Here is a 25058-nt window from a genome sequence, read left to right as displayed (position 1 = left end):
TCATAATTGTTTCCCTTCTCAAACTCCTCATTCATTATATTCTGTGTAAATTGACTGTAATGATGATACCACCAGATTTATATACGTTAATCTACTATTACAAGACATTGAACTTCTTAGTAATTACTGTATTGTTTTTTTCTTTTACTTTATTTAAAGTATGCCACTTCAGACGCCAATTCATTGTTTTTCTTATTTTTTAAAACTATTTCTAATGGGGGAGTGAATTTATACACACTATCTCTTTACCAAATACACTTACAATAGACACTATTTATAATAATCAACTGTTAACTATATATATATAAAAACATGTAGAAAAAAATATCAAACTGTTTCCGCTTCACTTCACCACGAAATCCGACGGACCATCATACTTTCCACTATATTTATCGAACAGAACCGGCTTCACGGTTCGTGTTCCTCAATATTACTTTGCGATCATATCTCATCAAGTATATTAAAGAATTGAGTACCTATCTCACTATTTATAACAAATATGTCCCATATATTTTAAGAAGAGCCTTTCAGATAATATTATATGAGATACGATATTAATCTGAATCTTCATCTTCCATAGACTCTTCAAATAATCATCATGTGCACGTTCAGAAGATACATTGGTAATCTGTTCATCCATGCTATCCATTCATCTATTTACTTTGATTATATATTGGCTACTGTTAAACAAATAATTTAGTCAATGTTCTAACTTCGCGCATATATTAGAGCTAGTTTCAAGAAATCAACATAAATTCTGTCAAATTGGTTCGGACAACCTGACGGAAATCAAATCATGCTTATTAACTGTTGTTGAAAAAGGAGCAATCCAAAGCCTTGTCGTTTAAACTCCTTAAGCAGGGCTGGATTAAGCTAGGGGCTTGGGGGGGCTATAGCCCCGGGCCCCATCATTTGGAAATCATTCTGTATTTTTTGATGTGTTGATACCACAAATCTAACGTATTGATATTATTTTGTGAATTTTTCCGGGTTTTCGAATTCCTTAAGGGGGCCCCGTCATTATTTTAGCCCCGGGCCTTATAAATCTTAATCCGGCCCTGTCCTTAAGCGAATTGAAATTCACACCAATGCTAATAATTGTCAAAGCAAAAATTTCTTTGACTATACTTATTTGATTATAATTACTTACAAGAAAAAGCATTTAGAAGGAGGCGTAAATCACTACAGTATTCAGATATATTTTGCTGGATTTAAATAAAATTAGAACCATGTAAAAATTTAAGATTTGCGGTATTGATTTTTTTGATGTTATAAATTGTTATGTATTTAGCACTATTGTGATAAAAATTTAACAAATTGTCTTTTGCCTTATAATATTGGCATAAGTAAAAATTTAGTAGTAACAGTTTGAATTATTATTAAAATTAATGTTGTAAATGTGACGTGTTTTGCTAACCTAACCATATTTGCATATAATATATTAAATAATTTATGTAGATGATTTTTGGTTTTTTAGATGTTTTGATATAAGATAAACAAATTGAAAAGTACCTAAAATAATGACGCTGGAATTGTAAAAGTACGGGGATATTTATAAAAATAGTGACATTTTGTATGTGAATGTAATCTACTTATTACTTATATTCATAATGTAGAGTCCTTTATATTAGGTTTTAATTCAGTCTAGTTATATTGTTTGAAAACTTTGATTGCAAAAATAGATAAAGTACAAACAAATTTTAACAAGATCTAAATAATTCTAATAGAAGTAGTAACTGTAGTTTAGACTTCAGTGAGAATTTTATTTACTCAGTAAATTCTCTACTTTCTGAACTATTTACAATAATGGACATATCTTATCACGCTAAAATTTAGAAAATCACTGAGCCCCACGTTAATTGACACATAGTTAGGAAAACTTGATGGGTTTAGGGTCACATTTGTATCAAAACAAAATAAAGAGGCCAACAGATGGCGAGAGGAAAAAAACAAATGTAGTGTAGAAAAATATTTCTGTAAGGGTTTCGGAATAAGGAGGAAACCGAAAGAGAAACACTTTGAAGGTGTTCCAAAAAGTTTTTTTCAGTGAAACTCTGCCTCAGGAAGGACGTGATGAGATTAGGTCAGTGAGAAGAAAGTCCAGTTCACCTTGTTCCTGAATGCCTCGCCATTGCAAGTATACAGAGAAGTGATTTGGATAATGTAACCCCTAGTTAAATATGTTTATAATATTTTTCGTGATAAATCGTTTTGATTTTCCATCAAAAGAGACCAATCAAATCAATATATTTTATTAAATTATCGTCTCCCAAATGCAGTACTGAAAATATATTTTATATAGATCGATTGTGATTCTTTGGTGATTGCTTATCACAAAAAAATTCCTTCATTACGTTTTTTTGCTTATATTTGCCTTGATACCAGGTTGCCTTCTATTTTTTTACAATCGAACAATAGGTGGCATTTATGAGTTGTAGCACCGCTATTTGTGGTGCCACATTGACGTTTGTTATTGCGAAGCCGGAATTTAGAAATTAAATGAGTAATTTGCTAATAGGGAACGTTTAAAAGAAGCAAGTTTATGGAAAAATGGAAATTATACGTGAAGATTTACGTTAAATGATTCAAAAAAGGCCTTACTGAAACACCAAGACATAGAATCGTCTCATGCAACTTTTGATAATTAAACACCACCCGAGGAAACTGTTTACAAATGGATTGCAGAAGTTCTTCATGGTCGTGCGTCCATTGCAATACAATAGATTGTACATGAACTTTTAGATGTGAACTCCCATAAAGCAAATCAAACAACTGAATATTTGAAGGAGAAAAACATGGAATTAATGTCTTATTGCCCGTATTCGCCCAAATTTTCGCCTAATTGACGTTTTCTTGTTCTCCACTGTCAAATAAAAGATCCGCGGACATAGATTTTCGTCACCTCATCCATGTTCCTACAATATCAGCTTCAGAGTGAAAAAAAGTTACCAAAATTGGTGTTTGCAAAAATGTTTAGAACATAAGGGCGAATATTTCGAAAAGCACTTAAACATTTTGTTTCGAACTTGTTAGTAAAAAATTAATAAGTATATAACACGTGATTACGTAATACTACACAAAAACAATTATTTCGCTTCCACATTCACAAGGTGAAATTTTTTAGTTTTCACGAAGATCTTCAATGCTAATGAACTATGATAATTCTTATTTGTAAAGTAATACCTAAAACGTCGCATAGTGCTAAATCTGGTAAGGCAAATGTGAACCGACGGGAAGACTTTTAGCGACAAAAACCTTTGACCCATTTGCAATTGTCTTTCGTACCTGAAATATATTATAAGTTCTTCAATAAGCTTTCGAATAGACAATCGCCTGTTAGACTTTGTCTACTGTTTGCAAATTGTTTTCTGTTATTGAGATAGAAAGTCGTCTCTATCTTACTCATCTTTACCTGACTAATTCCTCTTTTAAACCTATACTGCTTGGAAACGGTGTAAAGTTACCCCATTATAACCATAAACCGATTTTAAGATTTCGGCTTCTTTGGCACTTTTTTTAACTTGAAACAAAACTTAATATCAATGTGTTCAAAAACATGTTTCACGATACTGCAAACACGAAAGCAACTATAGTACCTGATTGATAAGCCGTAACGGGTTCGAACGTGTCACTGCTTGTTTCAGAATATGGAGGTGTGTGACATACTATATTTATTAGATATATGTCGCTAATAATGGTCATCATTGAAATTAAAACAAAACAATTATCTATTTTTGCATTTATACCTACTTTTGTTACCTGTTGCATTTTCAAACAGTTTTGAGGAAAAAAGTATAAAAATTTCTTAAATACATTTTGGCAACTCCATCATACACACAAGTGGTTTCATCCAATGTAGCTCAAAATTAATGAAAAAAAAAATACGAATTAGTGGATTCAACTGGCAAAAATATTTTGTATATAAAAATGTGAATGTCTAGTGGTAATACATCACTTAATAAGTCGTGTGACTAATATTTTTTTCTAAAAATCGATTTTATTTATCAATTTAATCTCCTTCAAGAGCAACATAATCCTTCCAACGTTTCTCTAACTTCTCGATGCCGTGCTTATAGAAGGATTTGTCTTTTGCCTCAAAATAGGCTTCTTACCAGCGAGATTTTTTTGAGAACAGCCAATAGCCACTAGTCACTGGGGTCCATATCTGGACTATACGGTGGATGAAGAAGCAATTAGAAGTGTAATTCGTTCAATTTAACTATCTTTGCCATCGATTTGTGGATCGGTGCATTGTTTTGGCGAAACAAAGGTTTTTCTTCGCCAAATAACGCGTTTTTTCCTTGATTTTAGTATTCTAACGATCCAACAACTCTAAGTAGGATTCGCTATTGATTGTCTCTCCGTTTAGAAGATAGTCGATGAACAATATTCCATGCGCAACCCAAAATACTGAAGCCATAATCTTCCCAGCTGACTGTTGTGCCTTTGAACGCTTCAGACTTGGTTCACCGGCTGCAGTCCACTCAGATAATGTTCGTTTCGATTCAGTAGTGATAGATAGATCCAAGTTTCATCCATTGTCACATATTGACGCAAAAAATCTTGATGTATATGTTGTTTTTAATCGACAGTGAGTAAACACGGCACCCACTTTGAAAAAAGCTTTCCCATGGTCAAATGTTCATTCATAAGTAAAAGCACACTTCTTTCTGATATCTTCACGACCTCAACTATATAACGCAATTCCAATTTACGATTACATATGACCAATTTGTTGACTTTGATATTTTCTGAAGTAACCACCTCAATTGGACGACCAGAACCTTCACCATCATCAGTGTCAGTACGACCATGTTTAAATTCAGCTAACCGATAACAAATGGCTCTTTCCGATAGAGCAGAGTCCAGATAACACTTTTGAGGCCATTGCCGAGTTTGTACAGTACTTTTTTTTATCAAGAAGCAAGTAGCCTCACTCAAATGGCTATTACCTTTTTCTGACTAATTCATGAAATTGGTAGTTCATAAACGTCATAAGGATTTGATAAAGGCAGAGCTATCTGTGTGTCAGTTACTTATTGAGTGATGTAATATATATAACAATTATTAGAAATATAGTAAATTTTGAATTATAACTGAACTCAGTGTGAAACAGAGTTCACTAGAAATCGTTTCATGGATTTTCATATTTTGTGTGTATGTTTCTGTATACACCTTTTAGGATGACAGATTTAGGTCAGGAGAGAAAGTCTAATAATATCAAATAGGGATTTATTATTTTTAATTTTTATAATAAAATTTTTTATATTGTAGAAAAACAGTAATCACCCTATATATTCAACAAGTCACTTAAGTATAAGACTGAAATCCTCAAAACTTCAAATTTAAGAATTGTATTCAACAAATAATTTGTGTTCCTCGTTTAATACAATTACTCAGAAACCTGGAAAATTGGAGGTTTTCATTTACTTTCACTGTTTTATTACTTAATTTGCAATATATTATTTTAATGATTCAAAGTAATGTTTTTTTTCTAGAACATATCACTACTATAGTTATGACTATAGTTAGACTACTAAAAAAATGTTATTTATTTATACTGACTGAAAATTTTGTGTAATTATTAAAATGGTTTTCTATTTATTACTGACTTTAATGTATTATACAATGTATCCTGTAGGGAGAATAAAAATATTAATCTTTTTTTGTTTCCCTTTCCTTTGAATACCTTTTTATCTTTTTACTTTTTATATCTTATTATTATTGTCATATCTCTCAGATAATACGGACAAGCTCCTGATTCATTTAATGTTACTGAGAAATGGCTGGTGTAGAGAGCTTCATAAAAACCCCGATGGAACTTGCAAACTTGTTTTTAATGTCAATCTGGAACAAATACTTTTTCAAGCAACCTGAAACAGAAGCTAGAAATGAAGGCTGCAAGTGGATGGGCAGTTTGAGCTAAGGTCATTACAAACATTTGAAAAATTGTGTTGAGTGGAAGAGAAGATCTAATCATATACTGATATACAATTTATATTTGGGATAGCAAACCATTGGACATGGACTGTTTGGAACAGTATAAAGGTGGTGAAAAGCTAATTCTGTTATTTTATCAACATGTATTGAGAGATTGGTTAAAATATTTCAGTATTTATAGGTATTTTTAAATTGAGAAATCAAAGTTACTTTTTATATCTTGTCTATTTTTTGATGAAATTACATCACATCAATTTCGACGGTTTCTTTGTCATCCAACAGGTGTCGGCTGACGGCATTTCTAATCTATGAAGGGGTCGTGAACCGTAGAGAGCTGCGTATGGACTTTATGAAGGATGAAAGAGCTACAAAATGTGGTAAAGTAGCCAATCAGCGCACTTCTCCGAAGCTGTAGCCGTTTTCTTCTGATTGCATTATACAATCTTTTCACTACTTCAGGGTAATATTCTATAGTAACCGCGTGAAATGGAGGATTCTTGTGGTTCACGAGGCATTTTTTGCCCCATGAAACGCGAGCACCATCTAGCGGCCAGATACAACTGGGTGTCGGCCATATTGTTGATGCATTTTTCGTAAACAAACCAGGGTGATCATAGCACCATACCTTTGTCTTTCAATTATTTGAAAGAATCAGTAAAAGATGGTGAACTGCGCTGTAGTGAAGTGTATTCATGGGACAGATAAATACCTCGTCAAATTAAAAAACGAGTCGTGGGGCGCGTGAAAACACTTCGACCGCTCACATATATTATCTGCTATTTAACATTACGCCTAATTTCGATTTTTTAGTTTTTTCAAAAGTCTAGATTGATGTCTATACACATCATCAATCCATATTCCCAATGAAAACGTTAAACATGAATATAAACAAAATTTGGATTTTTCGCACAGGAAATAATGAGTCTGGACAAGACTCCTTAAAACACTGGAAATATCGAAATGTCAAAGATAAACTGAGACTTTGAATTTATTAATTTGATATGTAAATATCTGAAAAAAATCTCAATTACTCCTGGTGACGCAAGACATAAACTTCAGTTGTAAATTGTTTCATCGATTGGAAAGATAGGGACACACATAAAATGATTTAGGAGAATTGAAACCAATGAAAGTGAGAAAAAAAGTTACTCGGACATTAAGACAAAATTTGAAATCCTGATTCCAGACGAACGAGGGGAAATAAGCACATTATGGTGCCGCATGCACAACAGGTGGAATACGAACCTTGCAATAAGTTCCCCTGGCAGCACTTTTACACGAGGAGGAAATACAAGGTTTGAGGTGAGGAAATTGTGAGCTTTTAAACTCTTGCAATTCTTCAGAGCTTCTTTGGTCGTGAAGTTCGTGTGGAAAACTAGGTACTCCAGCCTGTCTAATTCGGTCACATCGGTCCTTATCTTCTTTCAACCACACTCCTGAACTTTGATAGCGTTCATAGTCATGATGAGTCAATGTCTCACTATCATTAAACATTAATTATTAGCAATGGTCCGGTATGTAAATTTTCCTCGAAATGCATCAACAACATGGCCAACACCTTGACATGACTGCTCAATAGATGACGCTCGCGTCGCATCGCCCTGCCAAAACATCGTGCATCCCAAGGATATTCGTTTACAATCAAAGACAACAATGAGTATTGTCTTGTCTTGGCTCCGACGAATTTTTTTGGTCTTATGAAACTTGTCGCTTTCTTTCTGGATCATCCCTATAATTGGATACTTATAATAAACTAGTTAGTTTTTCCAGGTTTGAAGAAAAACTTCGTTGACATAGTTTCTCAGTAATTTTTTTCAGAACAGAATGGCTATCAGTAACATACCTGTGCAGTAGATACCTCATAGATTTTATATTAAAGATAGAGAGAATTGTACTATTGGAAAAGAGATAAAGAGCTTCTATTTATCACTCTCAATTTCCTCTACTCGCTATTGAAATCATATATGTAATGCTTCTATATGGACAGTTTCTAAAGTGGGAGCTGTTCCGACTAAGGAAGAGAGCAGGGAAACGATTTCTCAATACTCAAAGGTTCCAGCTCGGTTCTGCGCGTTCTCAAGCATACGCACTATTCATAAAGTCTCTCGAACGAAAGAGAAAATGAATATTGTCAACACCGTAACATAGGGACGTTTTTTCCCATACCAACTGTCCATATAGGAGTATTACGTATATGATTGAAATCAAAACTTGTTACTCTCCTCCTCTGCCGTTCTCACCACTCAAAACTTATACGTGATGGCGATTCAATCAGAATAGCGTATAGAGAGTGGTATACCAATATTCTTTCTCCCTCTATACGCATTCCGGGCCCACTAAAACAAGCTCCCATCTCTCTCTATCTTTAGTATTAACTCTATGAGATAACTGCGATTATCAACGAATTCGTGAATACTTATTGATGACGCTCATTTCCTATAGAGATCGCTCGGATGTTTTGACACGGAGAATATGAGGTAAGCTCGATTATTTTGTGACAAACCTCGTATTGTTACCTAGTTATATATTCTACTGGAAGTCAGAAATATGCTGATATTTAATAAAATGAACTTTCATTAATATAACAAAAGTCAAACGTACTATTAATAGTTATTTAAACAATAAGAGTTTCAATGAGAATTTAAAACAAAAGTTGGAAAACTCTTCGTACAGGTTTAAATGAAAAGTACCCAAAGATATATGTTGTAATGTCTTTGAAGGTCTAACACTTTCCTCCAGGCATCATTCTTTTACAAGAACCAGTTGAACATTCTAATATATTTTGTATTATCGACCTTTTGACACATATCTACAACAAAAAACACTACTGAACTATTAGTTCTTTAAAAACTGAATATATAGTTATTACGTAGATTGTTAGCTCAAATTACAACCCTGTCACTTATTTCGTTATTTGTTTTCTTTCTTCATTTCAACTATGTACAGCCCTACATCTACACAAGATAGTTTTAACATTACCACAGTAAGATAATATAATTAAACTGATAAGTAGATCGAATTAAGGAGTTTTATTCAAAATTGTAATTTGTTCTGAATGGAACGGAAAATTTTGAGAGAATATTATGTCTGGATATCAATATTTGTTGGTCCTGATCACAGACCACTTAATTATATCTGATCCTGTCTGCGGACTCTGATGATTAGAATTCTCATTGTAGGAAAGACTTTAAAGCGATGCGAACAATATTCATTGTATCGCAGTACTCCTATATGTCGCGTTTTTGAATAGAATTGGATCTTCTGGATTCTAGTTGGAAAACTAGTAACTTTCATTGTGTGTTTCATATGTTGACAGTATCTTGGAAGTTGAGAATAAATTTGAATTGTGTGTGAATTGTATCTAGAGATTTAAAAAGGTTTTAAGATGTCAGTTCAGAAGTTTATTCCAAATAATTGTAATTTAATTGTAATATAACCCTGAAATAAAAGGGCATGTGTGTAGCATGTGCAATACTCCATAATTTATGCATAACACAAAATATCGAACACCCTATTCTACATAAGCCAGCCAGCCATTTTATAGCTGCTGATGATTTTAATCAGGGGAAAATGAATGAAAATAATAGAAATTTATTAATTCAAAGATATTTCACATGAAATTTCTGTTAATAGAAATATTTATTAAAGGTCTCATTTATTTGGTTACATTGTTCTTGTGGATGAAAATATAGTAAAATTAAAAATTAATTTTATTATATATGTTTAGTTTGAATAAAAATAATAATTCTCTCAAATCTAAAACAAAAATAAACTCAAAAATCACGAAATAAAAAAAATCAAAAATCACGAAACAAAAAAAATCAAAAATCACGAATTAAAAAAAATCAAAAATCACAATGAAATTATTGTTCGCCTACAGAAATGGTCTACAAGTGCTTGAAACGAATTTACAATTCTATGAATGTTATCATTAATATTCTTACCTTTAACATATCTCCATGCACACTGTTCAAATCAACTTTACTATTGTCTGAACTATTTTTTGTTTTTTCAATATTTCTTTTAGAGTGACTATTTGTTGTAAACTTTATTTCTGACAGCACATTGTTCTATATTGAAGGGCCATCACTGTAGTCAAAAATTATTTTTTCAACAATCTGATCTGCTTCTTTTGATCAATTTCATGATTTGATAGATAATAAATAACTGTCCTGTGTACAAATCTTCAGTGGCTGAAATTAAAATAAAAACAATGGAGTCATTGAATCTTACAATTAATTATTTATATTTAAACAAACTTCATTCACATTCATTTTGGAAACCAGTTGGGCCTACACTCGAGGTTTTTCTTTCTCTGTAAGTTCACTTATCTTCGTTTTCAGACCAGTAAAAAGTGTGATATGATTTTTTTAATAAAGTATTTTATGTACCTTTATCAGTAACACTTTTATCACAATGAGCTGCTATAAGTCCTATTAAGTTTTAAAGTTTTTTCTATAGGATGGAGAGCGTTATATTAATAGTAGGACTTCCACCGGTATCATGATTATATTTATACATATTATCCGATTTGGCTTCAGTTTTAGACTTCCAGTCTGCAATTTTTTTTCCATTTTTCTACAGATCTTTCACCTTGGCCCAGACTATGTAATTTTGTGGTCAATTCTTTCCATACCTCCGCATTTTTTTGTTTTGTGTGCTAAATCTATTTGTAATTATTTCATTATGCACTTCTGAGAACTCTAATACAGCAACCCAATTTTAGTTATTAATTGTATTGAAGTTTTGGTCTATTATTAAGATTGAAATATTAAAGTTCCTCATGACGTCATGACTAACGTTTACGACGACGTTTGTAAAGAGGTGAGTCGAAGTGAGCGTTGAAAGAATTAGCGGAATTTTCAAAATTCAAGCAACGCAGATTCTATCTCATTATTTGATGCGGTATGGGAGATTATAAGTACTTTTTAAGCATTCTTGTGACACAACACTAGATATTTTACTATCGCTACAGAAAATATTTTGATTTTACTTTAATGTAAATCAGTTAAGCATTCCATTACAAAATTTCAATAACTTACAAATTATAACATGTCATTTATTAATATTTATTTCAACGCTCAAAACGCCTATTAAGTCATTCCACTTGGATTTACGATTTCAACACTCTGAACTAAATGGAACAGGAAAGATCGTGGTCGTGAACGTGATTGCAGTGAGTGCTTAGTGGAAGGCACCAAATGAACCGCAAGTTATTCTTTAAACATAGAGAATATCTCTCTCTGCTAACAAAATCTTTGTAGGATATAATTACAGCAGAAATGTAGCAAAACTTTTCATCGGAGTACCATATTTCGATTCAGAATGTAGAATCGTTTGCCTTGCAAGATATGGACTGGAAAGTACGTCTGTGTTGATTTTCTGTGCACCGATCTTAAACAAGGAAAGAAGTCTTTCCTTTTCTAAGGTACCGATGTTAACATGGCGTTTCTGTATGTACGATTAATTAAACAAAATAAAAATATTAGTCATGAAGCGGTTAGTCCACTGTCACTTTATAAGCCGCTTTAATATAAGCACTCGCGAATATATCACTATCTATCTGTTCGGAGTGACAGTTCCGAACTAATATTCATAAAAAGAGATAGCCTCTGTTATAGTCCGAGTTCAAATATAGAACGTAGCTATTGAAAATTATATGCGTGCGCAAGTGATGAAAGGCATCATCCGCCGCGAATACGAAAGTGTGGAAACAAAACTTCAGTTTGAGGAAAGACTTAGTTGAGTGAGGACTAAACATGGATTTTGATCTAAAAATTGGTGATTTAGTATGGTAAGAATTTAAATAATTATTATAAAGAATGATATAGAGTTTCACAATAAATTTGATATTTTTTTTGTTTTTTTTAGGGCAAAAATGAAGACATTTTCGCCTTGGCCAGCTCGTGTAAGTATTCTACCGCCGCTTATTCAATCCAACCGTTAGCTTGTGTGTGTTTGTTGCGCGCTTCACCGTAAACTTAACCTACATGTTTATTTTGATTTTAGATTGTAGAACCCGGCCCAAATACACCTACCAAAACAGGAAGAAAAGAAATGCAATGGGTCTATTTTTTTGGTACCAAAAACTAGTGAGTATATCTATAAATCTTTTTATCCATAAATAATTCTTATTCTTTTATTCTAATGCTAATTTATAAAAACAAATTGAATAGTGAAAACTTAGGTTAAGTTGTAGAAAAGTTAAGGGATTTTAAAAACAATGTAAAATTAATTTCATTTTGCCATTGATATCTTAAATTTGAGTTAAACATTCCAAAAACTATTATTCAAAACTCCTTGTAGTTGTAGATAAATACTATATTAAAAAATATATTGTCATACACTTTATGATTTTTTTAATGTAAAAACAATTGGGTAGGTAAAGTTAATTCAACTATTTTTCATAGTAATTTGATTTAGTACAAGTTTAGTATATTAACCTGCTACCCATTGTATTTCTAATGATTTCAATATATTTTAAACTATGCTGAATAATTGTGAAGTTTCACTTCACTTGTTCTGGCTATGCACAATTTATTGATATCTTAAACTAAAACATAATTTTCTTTAAGTATTAATTATGAAAATTATAATCTAATCTAAAAACAAATAACTAAATTCTATTTAAGCTGGTAGTTTGAGACAATTGTTAGTTGGAAAAATTCTTTTTGAACATTAGTTAATGAGGGAAAGGTTAAAGTGTTCATCCATAAGGGTTAGATGCAATCACATCATTTATGAAGAAAATATTGAGATCTTTATCTACAGTTTTGTTTCAGATGTGTCATTGTGGCTTTAGTTGCCGGTTGTATTATTTGGATATGTTTAGCACACCTAATTATTTTAATTTGTGTTTATGATAAGTTACCACATATCATCTTTCAGTTTGATGTGGTGATTTGGCTAGTTGTTGAATGCCATTTATATCTTCTGTTTGAATAACAATTGTTGAAGCATATGTGGGTATGTCTGCAGTAAAACTTATTTATATGAATAGGTCAAGTTCACTTTTATTGTACTCTAGATTTCAATTGATAGCAATATTGTGATATTTCCCTGTATCTGATTGGCAAATATTATTGGATGAGAATGGTTGATTGTTCCTGTAGGCAAGATGTCACATGTTATCAAAAGATTTATCAAGTATCGAAATTATGATATGGGTATTTGTTTTTCTTCATTGTAAGAAAGATCACTGTTTTGGTATTTTAGATTAACACATTGACTGCCAAATATGACATAACTCATAATTTACTCCCCCCTCCACAGAGATCTTTTTTTTTAATAATTCAACTAAGAATTAAAACTCTTTAAAGCCTACATTTTCTATACCTTTCAGTAATAACTAAATTAGTATTAATGAATTAATGCAATTAAATAAAAAGGGAAAAATGCCTTGGCAGTAAATGTGTTAAATTAATCTAATTGCACTATATATAATGGGTATACTGCAGAGTTTAGTATACAATTTTTGACCATTAAGTAAAAATTGTCTAAATATATTGAATAATGCTTTTTTTCTATAGTGCTTGGATAGAAAACACAAACATTAAACCATATGCTGAATTCAAAGAAAAAAACATTTCTTCTAACAAAGCAAGTAATACGGGTCCATTCAAGAAGGCGATAAGTGAAATTGAAGAATTCAGAGCCAAATTATTAGTAAGTACCTACAACATCTATCATTTCTTTTTTTTAATAAGTTATGAGTCATTGGTCATTGAAAAGCAATTAATTTTTTATACCTTCCGATCAAAGACATGCATCTTTATAAGAAAATTAAGCCTTAAATTATCAGCAAAAAGTAGAAAGTAAGATCAGTAAATAATCAATTTTTTATGAAATTAACCTGGAGGCGTGAACAGCATTAACTTCATGAACATATCTTTTGGTTTTCTTGTAATTTTGAATGAAATATTTAGTTTTCCCATTTTCTTGTTTATCTTTATGTTTTGAATTAATTGAAAAACGCAATATACTAATTTTGGTTTATGTTATTTGTTAATTTGTTTCATTTGATCAACATTACTGTTATCCATATAACTTTTAGGTAATTTATCAGCTTCTTCTATTGTAGAAATCTTTATGTCCCTTCGAGCGTCAAAGTATTGGGATTTTAGTTTTCATCCATTATTTCATCTCTTTCCAAACCTTTGCTACTTCATTTATCTGCTGTATTGTTTTCCCTTGTCTTCCCCCTTCCTGTGCTACTTGTTGCCGTCAAGATCATTTCTGGGTCTTCTTTTCTTATATTTTTTTGCTTCTGTCACTTTCATATATTAACGTAAGTACAGTTATCTTATACTTTTGTGAGAATAGTGATTTGCTTTTCTTACTATGTTCGTGATCTCTACATCTATTTTTCCATCTTCGGTGAAAATGACTCCCAGATATTCAAACTATTCATTTTCATTCCATTATTAAATTTCCCCCATGTTTTTTTTATTTATTACCGTCTTTTGCATTTCTTGATATTTACTTCCAATCTCAGGTCTTCTTTGACTTTATCCATATATGTCTAATTTCTCTTCCATTTTTTTAAATGTATCTGTTGGGGTTACTATATCACATGCATATACTAGCCCGCCAGCTTATGAAGCAATTTAATATATTTTGTTATAATTTGAAGATTATAACATCAACTTATATTTTTCTAATATTTTGTTTTTCAATTGTAGATATATTAATATCAATGTAAAATATTGGCAATAAATTATAATAAACTTTACCAGAGTGTAGTTGAAATGTGTGAAAATTATTTCGCTCTCTTCACACAGTTAATATAATGTAATTTTAAGAAATATTTACAAAAGATAAAAAAGGTTACTGTTGCTTCAAAGACACAAATTCAACAATCATTTCCCAATAACAATATGAAACTGATATATTTGTGTAAAATTATGGTTCAAAATTCAAAATCAAAAAAGCAAACATGATATTTTTTTGGAATTCTATTGTGTCAGCACTTTAATTGTCCTGCTCACATGCTTGAGATTAAAAATTATTTTAATGATAGAATTATTTCTACACATTGCAACCAAGTGGCCTCATAGATCTCCAGCAGTATCCAAATAATTTTTTTTTATTACTGCAAACAAAATGTTTATCTTGGTTTTGAATATAATTGATATTCCCATTTTTCTGCAACATATATTTCATAGTATGATTAATTTGGAACTGTTGGTGACTTTTGTACTAAAAACAATACACATATTTTTAAAATAAAAATTTGTTGCAAGCCTTTTAGAACAAGCTTTGTTCATATATTTTATAAATAAGTTAACTGACCAGTACTTATTAATTGCAATTAATATGAGATGTTGCATTGCTCACTGATACATAGGTTCTCCACTTCTGTATTGATCTTCAACTTCCCAAATTTTAATGATAAACAACATGCTAAATGGATAAATTTGTTATTTGTAATCTGATAAAATTCCTATTTCAGTTGAAATACAAGTAATGAAATTATTGTTTGTATCATTATAATTTATCACTATTACTAGTCATATGGAAACATTTCCTTAGATCTATTTTTTGCAGAATTCATTTTACTTCCAAAATAAATACAGTCATAAAATAATTCAGTTTTGTGCTCAAAAAATAATATTAAATGCAAACATTGTTTTGTTTAAAGTTTTCAACATTGGCTTTTAATGAGAAATCTCATAGTTATTAATCTTCAACGTTGAACATTTTAAAAATATTTTTTGTTAGATTTCTCAATTTTTGTTTTCAATTTCTTATTCCTGTCGTCCGAATTTGATGTATTTATGTTTTTATGTTAAGTATGAAGGGGAGAACATATTTTTACCAAATTATCGAATGTGTCATATTCATAGTAAAAAATCTTGTTCATAACCTGTCCAAAATGAAGAATGCTGATTATATCCTACTTTTAATTTTTTAGGAGGATCCTAATTATGAATTGCCTTTACCTGTTACCAGGACACCATCAAAAGAGAAAAATGATCCCGATAAAAAATTCAACAAGCTGATATCACCAAAGAAATCGACAAAGAAGGTAATATATGTTAATAATGACAGTCAGTTTTTCATTACAGTATATTTTATGAATCAGAGAGTAATAAAATAATGAAGTATTCGTAATCCATAGGCGTATCTTAGTATATACAGTGCAACGTTAATATAACGTACTTCATTAAAACGACTTCCTCGATTTAACAAATTCTTCATAATCTCCCTGAATTGTCAACAAGAGTTAATGTAAAATATACCATCACATTGCAAAAATTTGTTGAAGAACAACCTTTTTATAATGACTTTTTAACTATCAAGAAAAAGTATAAGTACCTCTAATGAATTTTGTCATCCCAAAACCTTTATATAAAGTTTCCATCGATGTATGACTCTTAATATCATAGTATCTGATTCATGTCGCGATTGGGTTTGACAGGCTTTTGTTCATAAAACAATTATTGTTGTTTGATTTGCTCACCTCTTTGTAACAAATTTTAGATCAATGTAACCTCAACATAACGAACCTCAGTTCAACATTTGATATAATAAATATTTACTTGTTCCCTTTGGATTTTTTGTATCGAGGTTGCACAGTTAAAATATTTTTCTAAGTTATACCTCGAGTATTTTCCTATTAAATACCGTTTGTATAAATATAATGAATATATATCCCATTTTGAATGAGATTGCTCTGTTTCTCAGCTATTATTAAAGATACAGACATGCGGTTTTCGCGACCCTATATAACTTTTTTGTAAAATTTCTAAAGCCACCAACAGAAATATTTCAACTACTTTTGTTCCTCAAATATAAGGTGAAAACAAAAGGTCATTATTTCTCGGGTCCTGTATAAAATTGAAAAAAATGAAAACTGCTTGTAATAGATATTTTTACATAAAAGTCAGTGGCGTATTTAAAACTTTCTTTTCAGCACTGTTTTTAAGATTGGGCACAATTTTTTCTGAATACAACCTAATCTTCAATAAATTTCAGCTTCAAAAATCAGAAAAATCCAAATATATATTTGTTTATTTAATAGTAGACCATGAATCCTTTCACACATGCATTTAATTATAACTTTCTTAAAACGCTAGGTATTTAAAACCTTTTTATTTAATTATATTTTAAATATAAACTCAAAATATCACTTTTTAACATAAACTTAAAAATGCTTAAAACCAAAAAAATATATAGGTACAGATTCAATATTGAAAACTATAATTACAAGAATGAATCAAACTAGAAAATGAATTAGAAAAACCGAAAAAAAAACATAAATCTAATAAAATTGTTCAAACTGTTGTCCACATATAGTTTCAATTCGCCTTAAGGCATTAAAAATCATAAAGGCCTTTGTAAGTTTCTGAATGCTTCATACCAGGGCTGTCTAATTGGCGGCTCGCGGGCCGTGTACAGAGCCCGCCAAATCATTTTTACGTCCCGTGAGTACATTTTTGTATTATTTGTGTTACCAAGGTCCAAATTACAGTGCTGCATTACAACAGTCGTAGAGCTTAAATTTTAGTTTACAATCAAAATAGAGCGTAACTCATATTGTGATGCCACGCCAATCATGCGAGTGTAGTTTTGTCTAGAATTTGTAGAGAGGTGACTGTGTTATATATTATTAACCTAATTTCATATTTATTTATTACTTGAAATAAATATTGAATATGAGTGCTACTAATAAAAGAAAAATAGACTTCGAAAATCCAGAATTTCAAGATCGTTGGAAGATGGATTATTTATTTATTCTTTATATTTATTTATATTTATTATATATTATATTTATTATTATTTATACAAGAATGGTAAACCACAGTGTTCGAAGTGTTTACAAATCATAGCTGTGTGTAAAGAATATAACTTAAAGCACCATTATCTTTCCATGCATAAAAAAATATCATTTGTACATGCAAGACATGAAAATACCACTAGAGAAAAAAATTAAAAAGCAGCTGGATCACAAAACGAATTATTTTAATCAAGAACCAAAATTTGCACTAGTGTCTGTAGCTGCGTCGTTTGAAGTAAGTTTAAAAATAGTAAATGCAAAGAAGCCATTTTTGGATGGAAAATTAAATCAAAAATATGCCATAGAAATGGATCAAGCATTTAATGACAATGAAATGTTAAGAAAATTTCAAACAGTATCACTTTCTCGTCAGACTATAAGCTGACGTGTAAACGAGATTAGAATGCATGTCACTGATAAATTAGAAAACCTAATCAATAGTTGCTGCTGTTTTTCTGTAGCATTGGATGAAAGCACAGACATTTCCGATACAAATCAAATGCTTATCTTTATAAGAACAGTAAATGAATACTATAATTATTCAGAAGAACTTTTAAAATTACAATCATTACACAGAACAACAAAAGGTGAAGATATTTACAAACAATTAAAATGTGCAGTAGAACAGTATGGCAGATTTGACAAGTGCACTGCTATTGTAACCTACGGTTACAATACCTGATGTATGACGGGCAAAAATATTGGACTTTTGCAAAAAGAAGGAATAACATGTCGTATGTTACACTGAATTATCCTTCAGGAGACATTATGTGCTTTATACATAGAACTAAAGATATAATGGACAAAGTTTCCAAAATTACTAATTTATTTTGCTGTGGAAATCAAAACCTAAAATTTTAAAAATTTTTGGATTAATTAGAAACTGAGTATGGGGATATGTTTTTACATAGTAACATTCATTGGTTAAATGCTGAAAAGTGCTTGAGGAGATTCTTTAAACTTCGAAAAGAAGTTCATCTTTTTAACATCAAATTTGGTTCATAAATTTTTTTTAATCACTTGCTTTCCTAACGGATATTACAAATTATTTAAATGTTTTGAATAAATCCTTGCAAGGATAAGATCAAAATTTATGTTGCCTTTATGAATCTGTTACTGGATTTAAAAATAAATTCGAATTATTAAGGTTCAATTTAGAGCAAAATAATTTATTTCATTTTGAATCTTGCAAAGAGGTCTATGAAGAGAGGAAAGAATGTAATGTAGAAGCGAATTTTCAAGTATTTCTACCAAAATTGGATATGCTAAGTAAAGATTTCAACGAAATATTTTCTCAATTTGATGATCTTAAACTGTCTATTGATTTGTTTTGTGATCCAATTAATATTGATATAAACTCCTTTGATCTCAATTATCAAATAGAATTATGCGACCTGCAGGTTGACCCATTTTTACATCTCGTGGAGTAATTGACATAGCAATATTCAAATTTTTAGATAAAGAGAAATATCCAAATTTGAGAGATTTTGGACCTCAAATTGTTTCAATGTTTGGAAGTGCATATATTTGCGAGCGTGTGAAATATATAAGGTCAAAATATAGAAATAGTTTGAAATAGATTCCACTCTTGAAGATATAATTAGACTTTCCACAACAAATATTGATGGGAACATAAAAGATATTGTTGCTAAACAATTAAGGCCACAATGTTCTCATTAATATATTATGATTATTTCAAAGTTTTCTGTTTAGTATAAATTTTTTTTTTTTAATTTACATAAATTGACTTTTCATGTATCAACTTTCTTTGCCTCCAAAGTGTTTGGTGAAGAAAATATGGCCCTCGGGCTATGAGTTGGACAGTGCTGATGTATATTATTATGCCGATTTGCATAAATTTTATTTTTTAAGTATTACCATACAAAGAGGTCTATAATACTGAAGTCGGGTAACCTCAGGGGCCAATCCAGCGTCTACCAAAATGAGCACTGAAATATTCTCTAAATACCCTTGAATTAAGAGCGGGCGCTCCATCTGCCTGAAAATATATATGATGTCGCTGTGCCAAAAGTATGTCCTCCAGCAACTCTGGCATATTATTTTGTAAAACGGGGTTATTCTAAATGATGGGCCCATTTTTAAAAATTCGTATTTATTAAAGTACAAATGCTACATGTATAATTTTTATACGAATAAAAAGAGGAATATTCAAAGTTTTTTTAAGTGTATTACTAATATTCAATGTGGCCACCAGCTGCTGCATGGCAAACATCTACGCGTCATCTGTGTGTGTGTGTCATCCTCTATCATTTCTAGCACATTACAGCAAACGTCGTCTCAGAACTTTGCATACAGTTGATTGTAGGTCTATTAGGTCTACTGGTCTACGTCTACTGTCTTCTATCCGTCTGACATCATCTTCTGACACACGCGGTTGGAGTTTTTTCCTTTACACACACTTCCAGTCTCTTTAAATTGATTAAACCAACGAGTAAGGCTTTTTCTAGTTGGTGGTTTAATGGTTTAATACCAAATTCAACACGAAATGCCCGCTGCACTACAATTTGCGGCTCATTTCTTGCGAACTCACTTAACCTAACACACCTTGTGCTTCACAGTCGCTATCTCACTCACAACTGGCAGTGACAGAGAATGGCGTCCTATTGCCGCGAGAGCTCTAGCGCCCGCTTCTGGAACCATTACCGTCTGCGTACATTTGTAATACATTAAAAATAACTTTGAAACCCTCCCCTTTTTATTGGTATAAAAATTATTCATGTAGCATTTGTACTTTAATAAATACGAGTTTTTAAAAATGGGTCCATTATTTCGAATAAACCTGTATATTTAGTTATCATTGGGCAGTTAAGCTACCCTCAAAAATAGTATATACAATTTTAGTGCCCAATACAAAACATGAAACACTAAAACCAAATCGACCTTGTTGCTGTCGTTCCAAACTAATATGTTGGTTTTCTTGATACCAATGTCTTGTATTTTGCCTATTAAATATGCCGCTGTTCCTTGAAAGGGATTCATTAGACCATACTACCTTTTTTGCAAAATTCGGATCTATTAGTTTTGGTTAAAAACCAATTTGAAAATTCCAATCGTTTAAATGGATCGTCAGGATGCAATTCTTCAACAATATATACCTTATACGGTTTAAATTTATGCTTTTTTAAAATTTCTTGCACTTTTGATTTTGAAACTCCCACATCTCCCTCTATTTTTCTACTTTAAATTTGGGTTTTGCCTCCATACCCGTTAGAACATTTATTTCGCCTGCTTCATTTCTTTCAACATGTGGTTGCCTAAGTTTTGAATAACAGTAATAATATAAAAAATTGGATTTTAACCGGAATACCGTAGCCCGAGATGGCCGACGTTTTTCTGGAAACTTGATAAGGTGTTTTTCATTTTTTGAATTTTGTAACAAAGTAAATTAAGCCGATTCCTCATCTGTTTAAATATAATTTCAGAGCTGCTTTGACATTTTCATTAGAAAGGTTTGAACATTTTATAATATCATACTTTTAAAAATTTTGAAATTCCCTGTTTTCACTGTTAGCCGTCTTTATTGATTTGTATTGACTCTGTGACTTAGTTTTCATGTGTGCAATAAACAAAACATTTTTTTATGCATGGGTGAAAGAATTGGCCTACTATTAAATGCAATAAACAAAACATTTTTTTTAAATAAACAAACAAATATGGTTTTTCTTTATTTTTGAAGCTGAAATTTATTGAAGTATTCAGAAAAAATTTTGCGTTAAAACATACAGGGTGTTCCATTTAAAAAATACCAAGGTTTTAAATACGCCACTTTTAAATATCTATTACAAGCAGTTTCAATTTTTTCAATCTTATACAGGACCCGAGAAATAATAACATCTCCATTTTTGTTTTCACCTTGTATTTGAGGAACAAAAGTAGTTGGGATATTTCTGTTTGTGGCTTTAAAAATTTTACAAAAAAGTAATTTAGGGTCGCGAAAACCTATATCTTTAATAATTGCTGAGATACAGTGCAGTCTCAACCAAAATGGAATATTTTCACCTAATTAATCTTGCAAGCAGCTGAAAGTAAAAAAGTACAAATTTTTCTAAAATGTTTAATTTTTTCTCGACAAAGTATAAAGAACATTGTGTCACACTGGTTATATAGGTATAAGGGTTTGAATATTGATTTTTAAATAACCTTACTTTCACAAAGAATAATTTTAATATAAAACTCATCAGTATAAGTGGATCATTTTATCAGTAATATTTTCTCTTCTTCTTTAATCGTATGATTAACTGCCTTTTCCCACTTTTCAGGCTTCACATCATTTACAGTCTCCAAAAGTAACTGTTTAACATCACTCATTTAAAAGAATTCTGTTAATGTTTCTTTAACCACTTGGTTGTGGACAATTTGACTAAAAGTCTCGAATGATAATTTGCGTTATCCATTACTATTATACAGTTCTGAGGAAGAAGATCTATTCTTTAGAAACATAAGCCTTCATGTCCTCTTGGTAGTTATCAGAATGAGTAGATTCAAGAGTTAATAAACCACCATTAACAAAACCGTTTGAACTGCCGATGTGCCTTTTCCTCTTGGTGGATTAAACCATTTGATAAATTATTTGGAAAAGCCTGTCCACAAATTGTAACAGTTTCTTCTTGTTAAAATTTCTTTGGTGTATGATCTCATTCATCCATGTTTCATCTGAATAAAATTTATTTCTTCACGGTTTCTCATTTTTTTTCCTCAGGCAATTTCTTCTCATACTAAAATGTCGTTTCTATTAAAAAAGACTTTCTGGAATGCTTTCTCCAGCGGAAACTTATTTTTCATAGTGCTTTGATTTAGTTCAGGTTAATCCTTATCATCTCGAAACGTGACAAGAATTTTGTCTACTGTCTTCTAAAGAAAAACACATTTACTTTCCTTTGAAGTTTTTTTTTTTTTCATCAACACGTAAATATTTGTGCTTTTTCCTTAACTTTTTGTTGCTTGTATTTGAACCGAATTGTTAAAATGAAAAGGACTGTATTTAGTTTATAATTTGTTTATTGATGTAAATTTCCTATGATCAAACTAAGACTAGTTTCTCTCATCTTATGACTACCCTCCTATATCTAAGAGTGGAAAATGCAATCACCACTTATTATATATTACAAAAATTTTGTACATGCCGCCCCCTTGAAGTTTATATACTTCAATTGAACAATAGAATAAGCAAATGTATTATCTAATACAAACAAACAAAAATTAAAATATGTGATAAACAAAATTCATAAATGAATTCCAAGATAAATCCTGAACAAAATCCATAGGTTTTAATGCAAATTGTGATATAGTTATTAAATTGGGTTGAAATTGTTCAAACTTGTAACATAAATGTTGTGCCCTTTGTTTAATTATCACTGGTGGTAAGTATAACACACTTTTTTGACAGCGCGTTTACAAATATCATTGATTGTTGTTTGATTGAACGAAACTGCACTTACTACACCGTCACTACCTGGATGAGTGGCCACAATACGTCCCAATTTCCATTTTAAAGGTGGTAGATTTTCTTCTCTAAAATGACCATCGTGCCGACGGTTAAGATGGGTTGTTGAATTTGATGCCTTTTAGCTCTAGTTTGTAACTGGTTAACATATTCCTTCTTCCATCTCGCCCAAAAATGTTGCTGAATCTGTTGCCAGAGAGATAATCTTGGACAAGGCATATCGCGAAAATTGCTTTTCACGGTTGATTAACAGTGCTCCGATTACAAAGTCACCTGGGGTTAGTGGCTTCAGATCATTAGGATCCTGGGATAAGAGAGAAATTGGTTAGAATTAAGACAAGTTTTAATGCATGTTAGTAATGTATAAAACTCTTCGTATGTTAGTGAAGCGTCTACAACTACACGGCGAAGATGATGTTTAACATTTCTGACCGCTTTTTCTCATTACCCGCCGAAATAGGGGTATTTTTGTGGTATTATATGAGAATTTGTGTTTTTATTTGAACATTTTGTGAATGGTTCACGATCAGTAGGGTTTTGAATTTGAGAAATTCGTCATTTAAACAGTCGCGAATGAAATTTGCATATTTGCGAGTAATTTGTATCATTGTATAATAAAGCCTTGAAAGAATCAATCAATCAAGAGAAGCAATCGTTATAATTACCAGAGGAGGTTGGTAGAGGTAAAGGTTTTAAGAATTTGCTGCTTTCTGGATCAGTACCGTATATTTATGACGGTTGAATTTTGATTAGAGGAAGTTCCTGTGACATTAGAATTAGTTCGAGAGAGAATCTACTTTACGTTTAAAACGATTGAGTAGTATTTATTTTCAACCTGTTGTCTTTCCTTATTGGCTTCTTGTTTGATTTTGTTTTTGTGTAGGTGTTGTCATTAACCTCAATATCAGTTTGTACCGACTTATAAGTTTTAAAAATTCCGTTAAGATCTAAAATTCACGATTTTAACAAGAATGTGTTGTCGCCGTTCCTAAATTCGTTAACATCAGTTTGATGTCGAGTAATAGCACCTTTAAGAGCTCGTCTTTGGTTTTTAAGTTCTTGTAAACTAGTTTTTTGTTTAATTAGTTGTATTGGTAGGAAAGAATGAGAAAGGAATTGAGCCACTAACCTTAACTTGAATTGCCGACGTCTTTTTGACCAGGAAGCTGCTTAATACCCATTTATACCCACAAATTTTTTGTTTGAATTTTGTTTTTAAAAACAAGTATGTGTATACAAATAATTGCAGTTTCGAAAATTACCTTTTAATTTTGGAGTTATGATCTAGTGCTAAAATGCACCAATGGGCATTTGGAAAATCATGATAATTAATGCAGCGTTCAGATTAAATAATAATTTATTTTATTAAAGTTGTTGTATATTAACTGGTTTATATATTATTCTTATAAACTATTACAGTATAATTAAATTTTCATTTGTAGAAATATTAATATTACAAATGCAATTATTAAACAATTAAATATACGATGTAACAGCTAATTAAAATTAGAATGAAAACTTACAAAACATTTTGCAAAGCTACTAAACATTTTTCACACTTCATTTCTGTATGAGAGTGACAAAATGTACAGTGCGTCATTTTGTTTTGATGTGTTAAAAAATGTCCTATACCCTCATATCTGGTTGATGAAACGATCCCAGTTCTTATCCTTGGGGTTGCTTCATTCACCTTTAGCTCTCTTGCCACACTTCTTTTGAATTCTAAGAGACCGAATGGCTGATTGTCCGATACTTATACACATCTCCGATGTAAAAGTCATGCATTTTGTAATGAAACATCGATTCTCCAAAAAAATATCGGTCATTACCAATTTTAAGACCTTATAGAAGACCAATAAGGTGTCACGTTTTGAT

At 31.1% G+C, this 25058-nt stretch overlaps 1 protein-coding gene and 1 long non-coding RNA gene across 3 annotated transcripts in view; one reads left to right on the top strand and one right to left on the bottom strand.

Moving 5' to 3' along the window:
* Positions 1–5215: 5215 nt before the first annotated feature.
* LOC130446755 (uncharacterized) lies at positions 5216–11057 on the bottom strand. The gene is made up of 3 exons (XR_008910181.1): positions 10332–11057; positions 9885–10133; positions 5216–8749 (listed from the first exon to the last, which is right to left on the bottom strand). It is a non-coding gene; the product is annotated as an uncharacterized LOC130446755 (long non-coding RNA).
* A 552-nt stretch (positions 11058–11609) lies between these two features.
* LOC130447065 (cytokine-like nuclear factor N-PAC) overlaps positions 11610–25058 on the top strand; it is a 114957-nt gene continuing 101508 nt past the window's right edge. Inside the window, exons 1-5 of one of the 2 annotated variants that reach the window (XM_056783690.1) lie at positions 11610–11734; positions 11812–11848; positions 11950–12032; positions 13470–13605; positions 15854–15967. In XM_056783690.1, coding sequence (XP_056639668.1) covers positions 11700–11734; positions 11812–11848; positions 11950–12032; positions 13470–13605; positions 15854–15967 — 405 coding nt within the window. In that variant the 5' untranslated portion in view covers positions 11610–11699. The remainder of the gene's footprint in view (positions 11735–11811; positions 11849–11949; positions 12033–13469; positions 13606–15853; positions 15968–25058) is intronic. The other variant, XM_056783689.1, reaches the window with a different exon arrangement.

The sequence above is a fragment of the Diorhabda sublineata genome, chromosome 7 (assembly GCF_026230105.1).
Source record: "Diorhabda sublineata isolate icDioSubl1.1 chromosome 7, icDioSubl1.1, whole genome shotgun sequence".
NCBI classification, from domain to species: domain Eukaryota; kingdom Metazoa; phylum Arthropoda; class Insecta; order Coleoptera; family Chrysomelidae; genus Diorhabda; species Diorhabda sublineata.
This window is presented reverse-complemented; position numbering and strand designations above follow the sequence as displayed.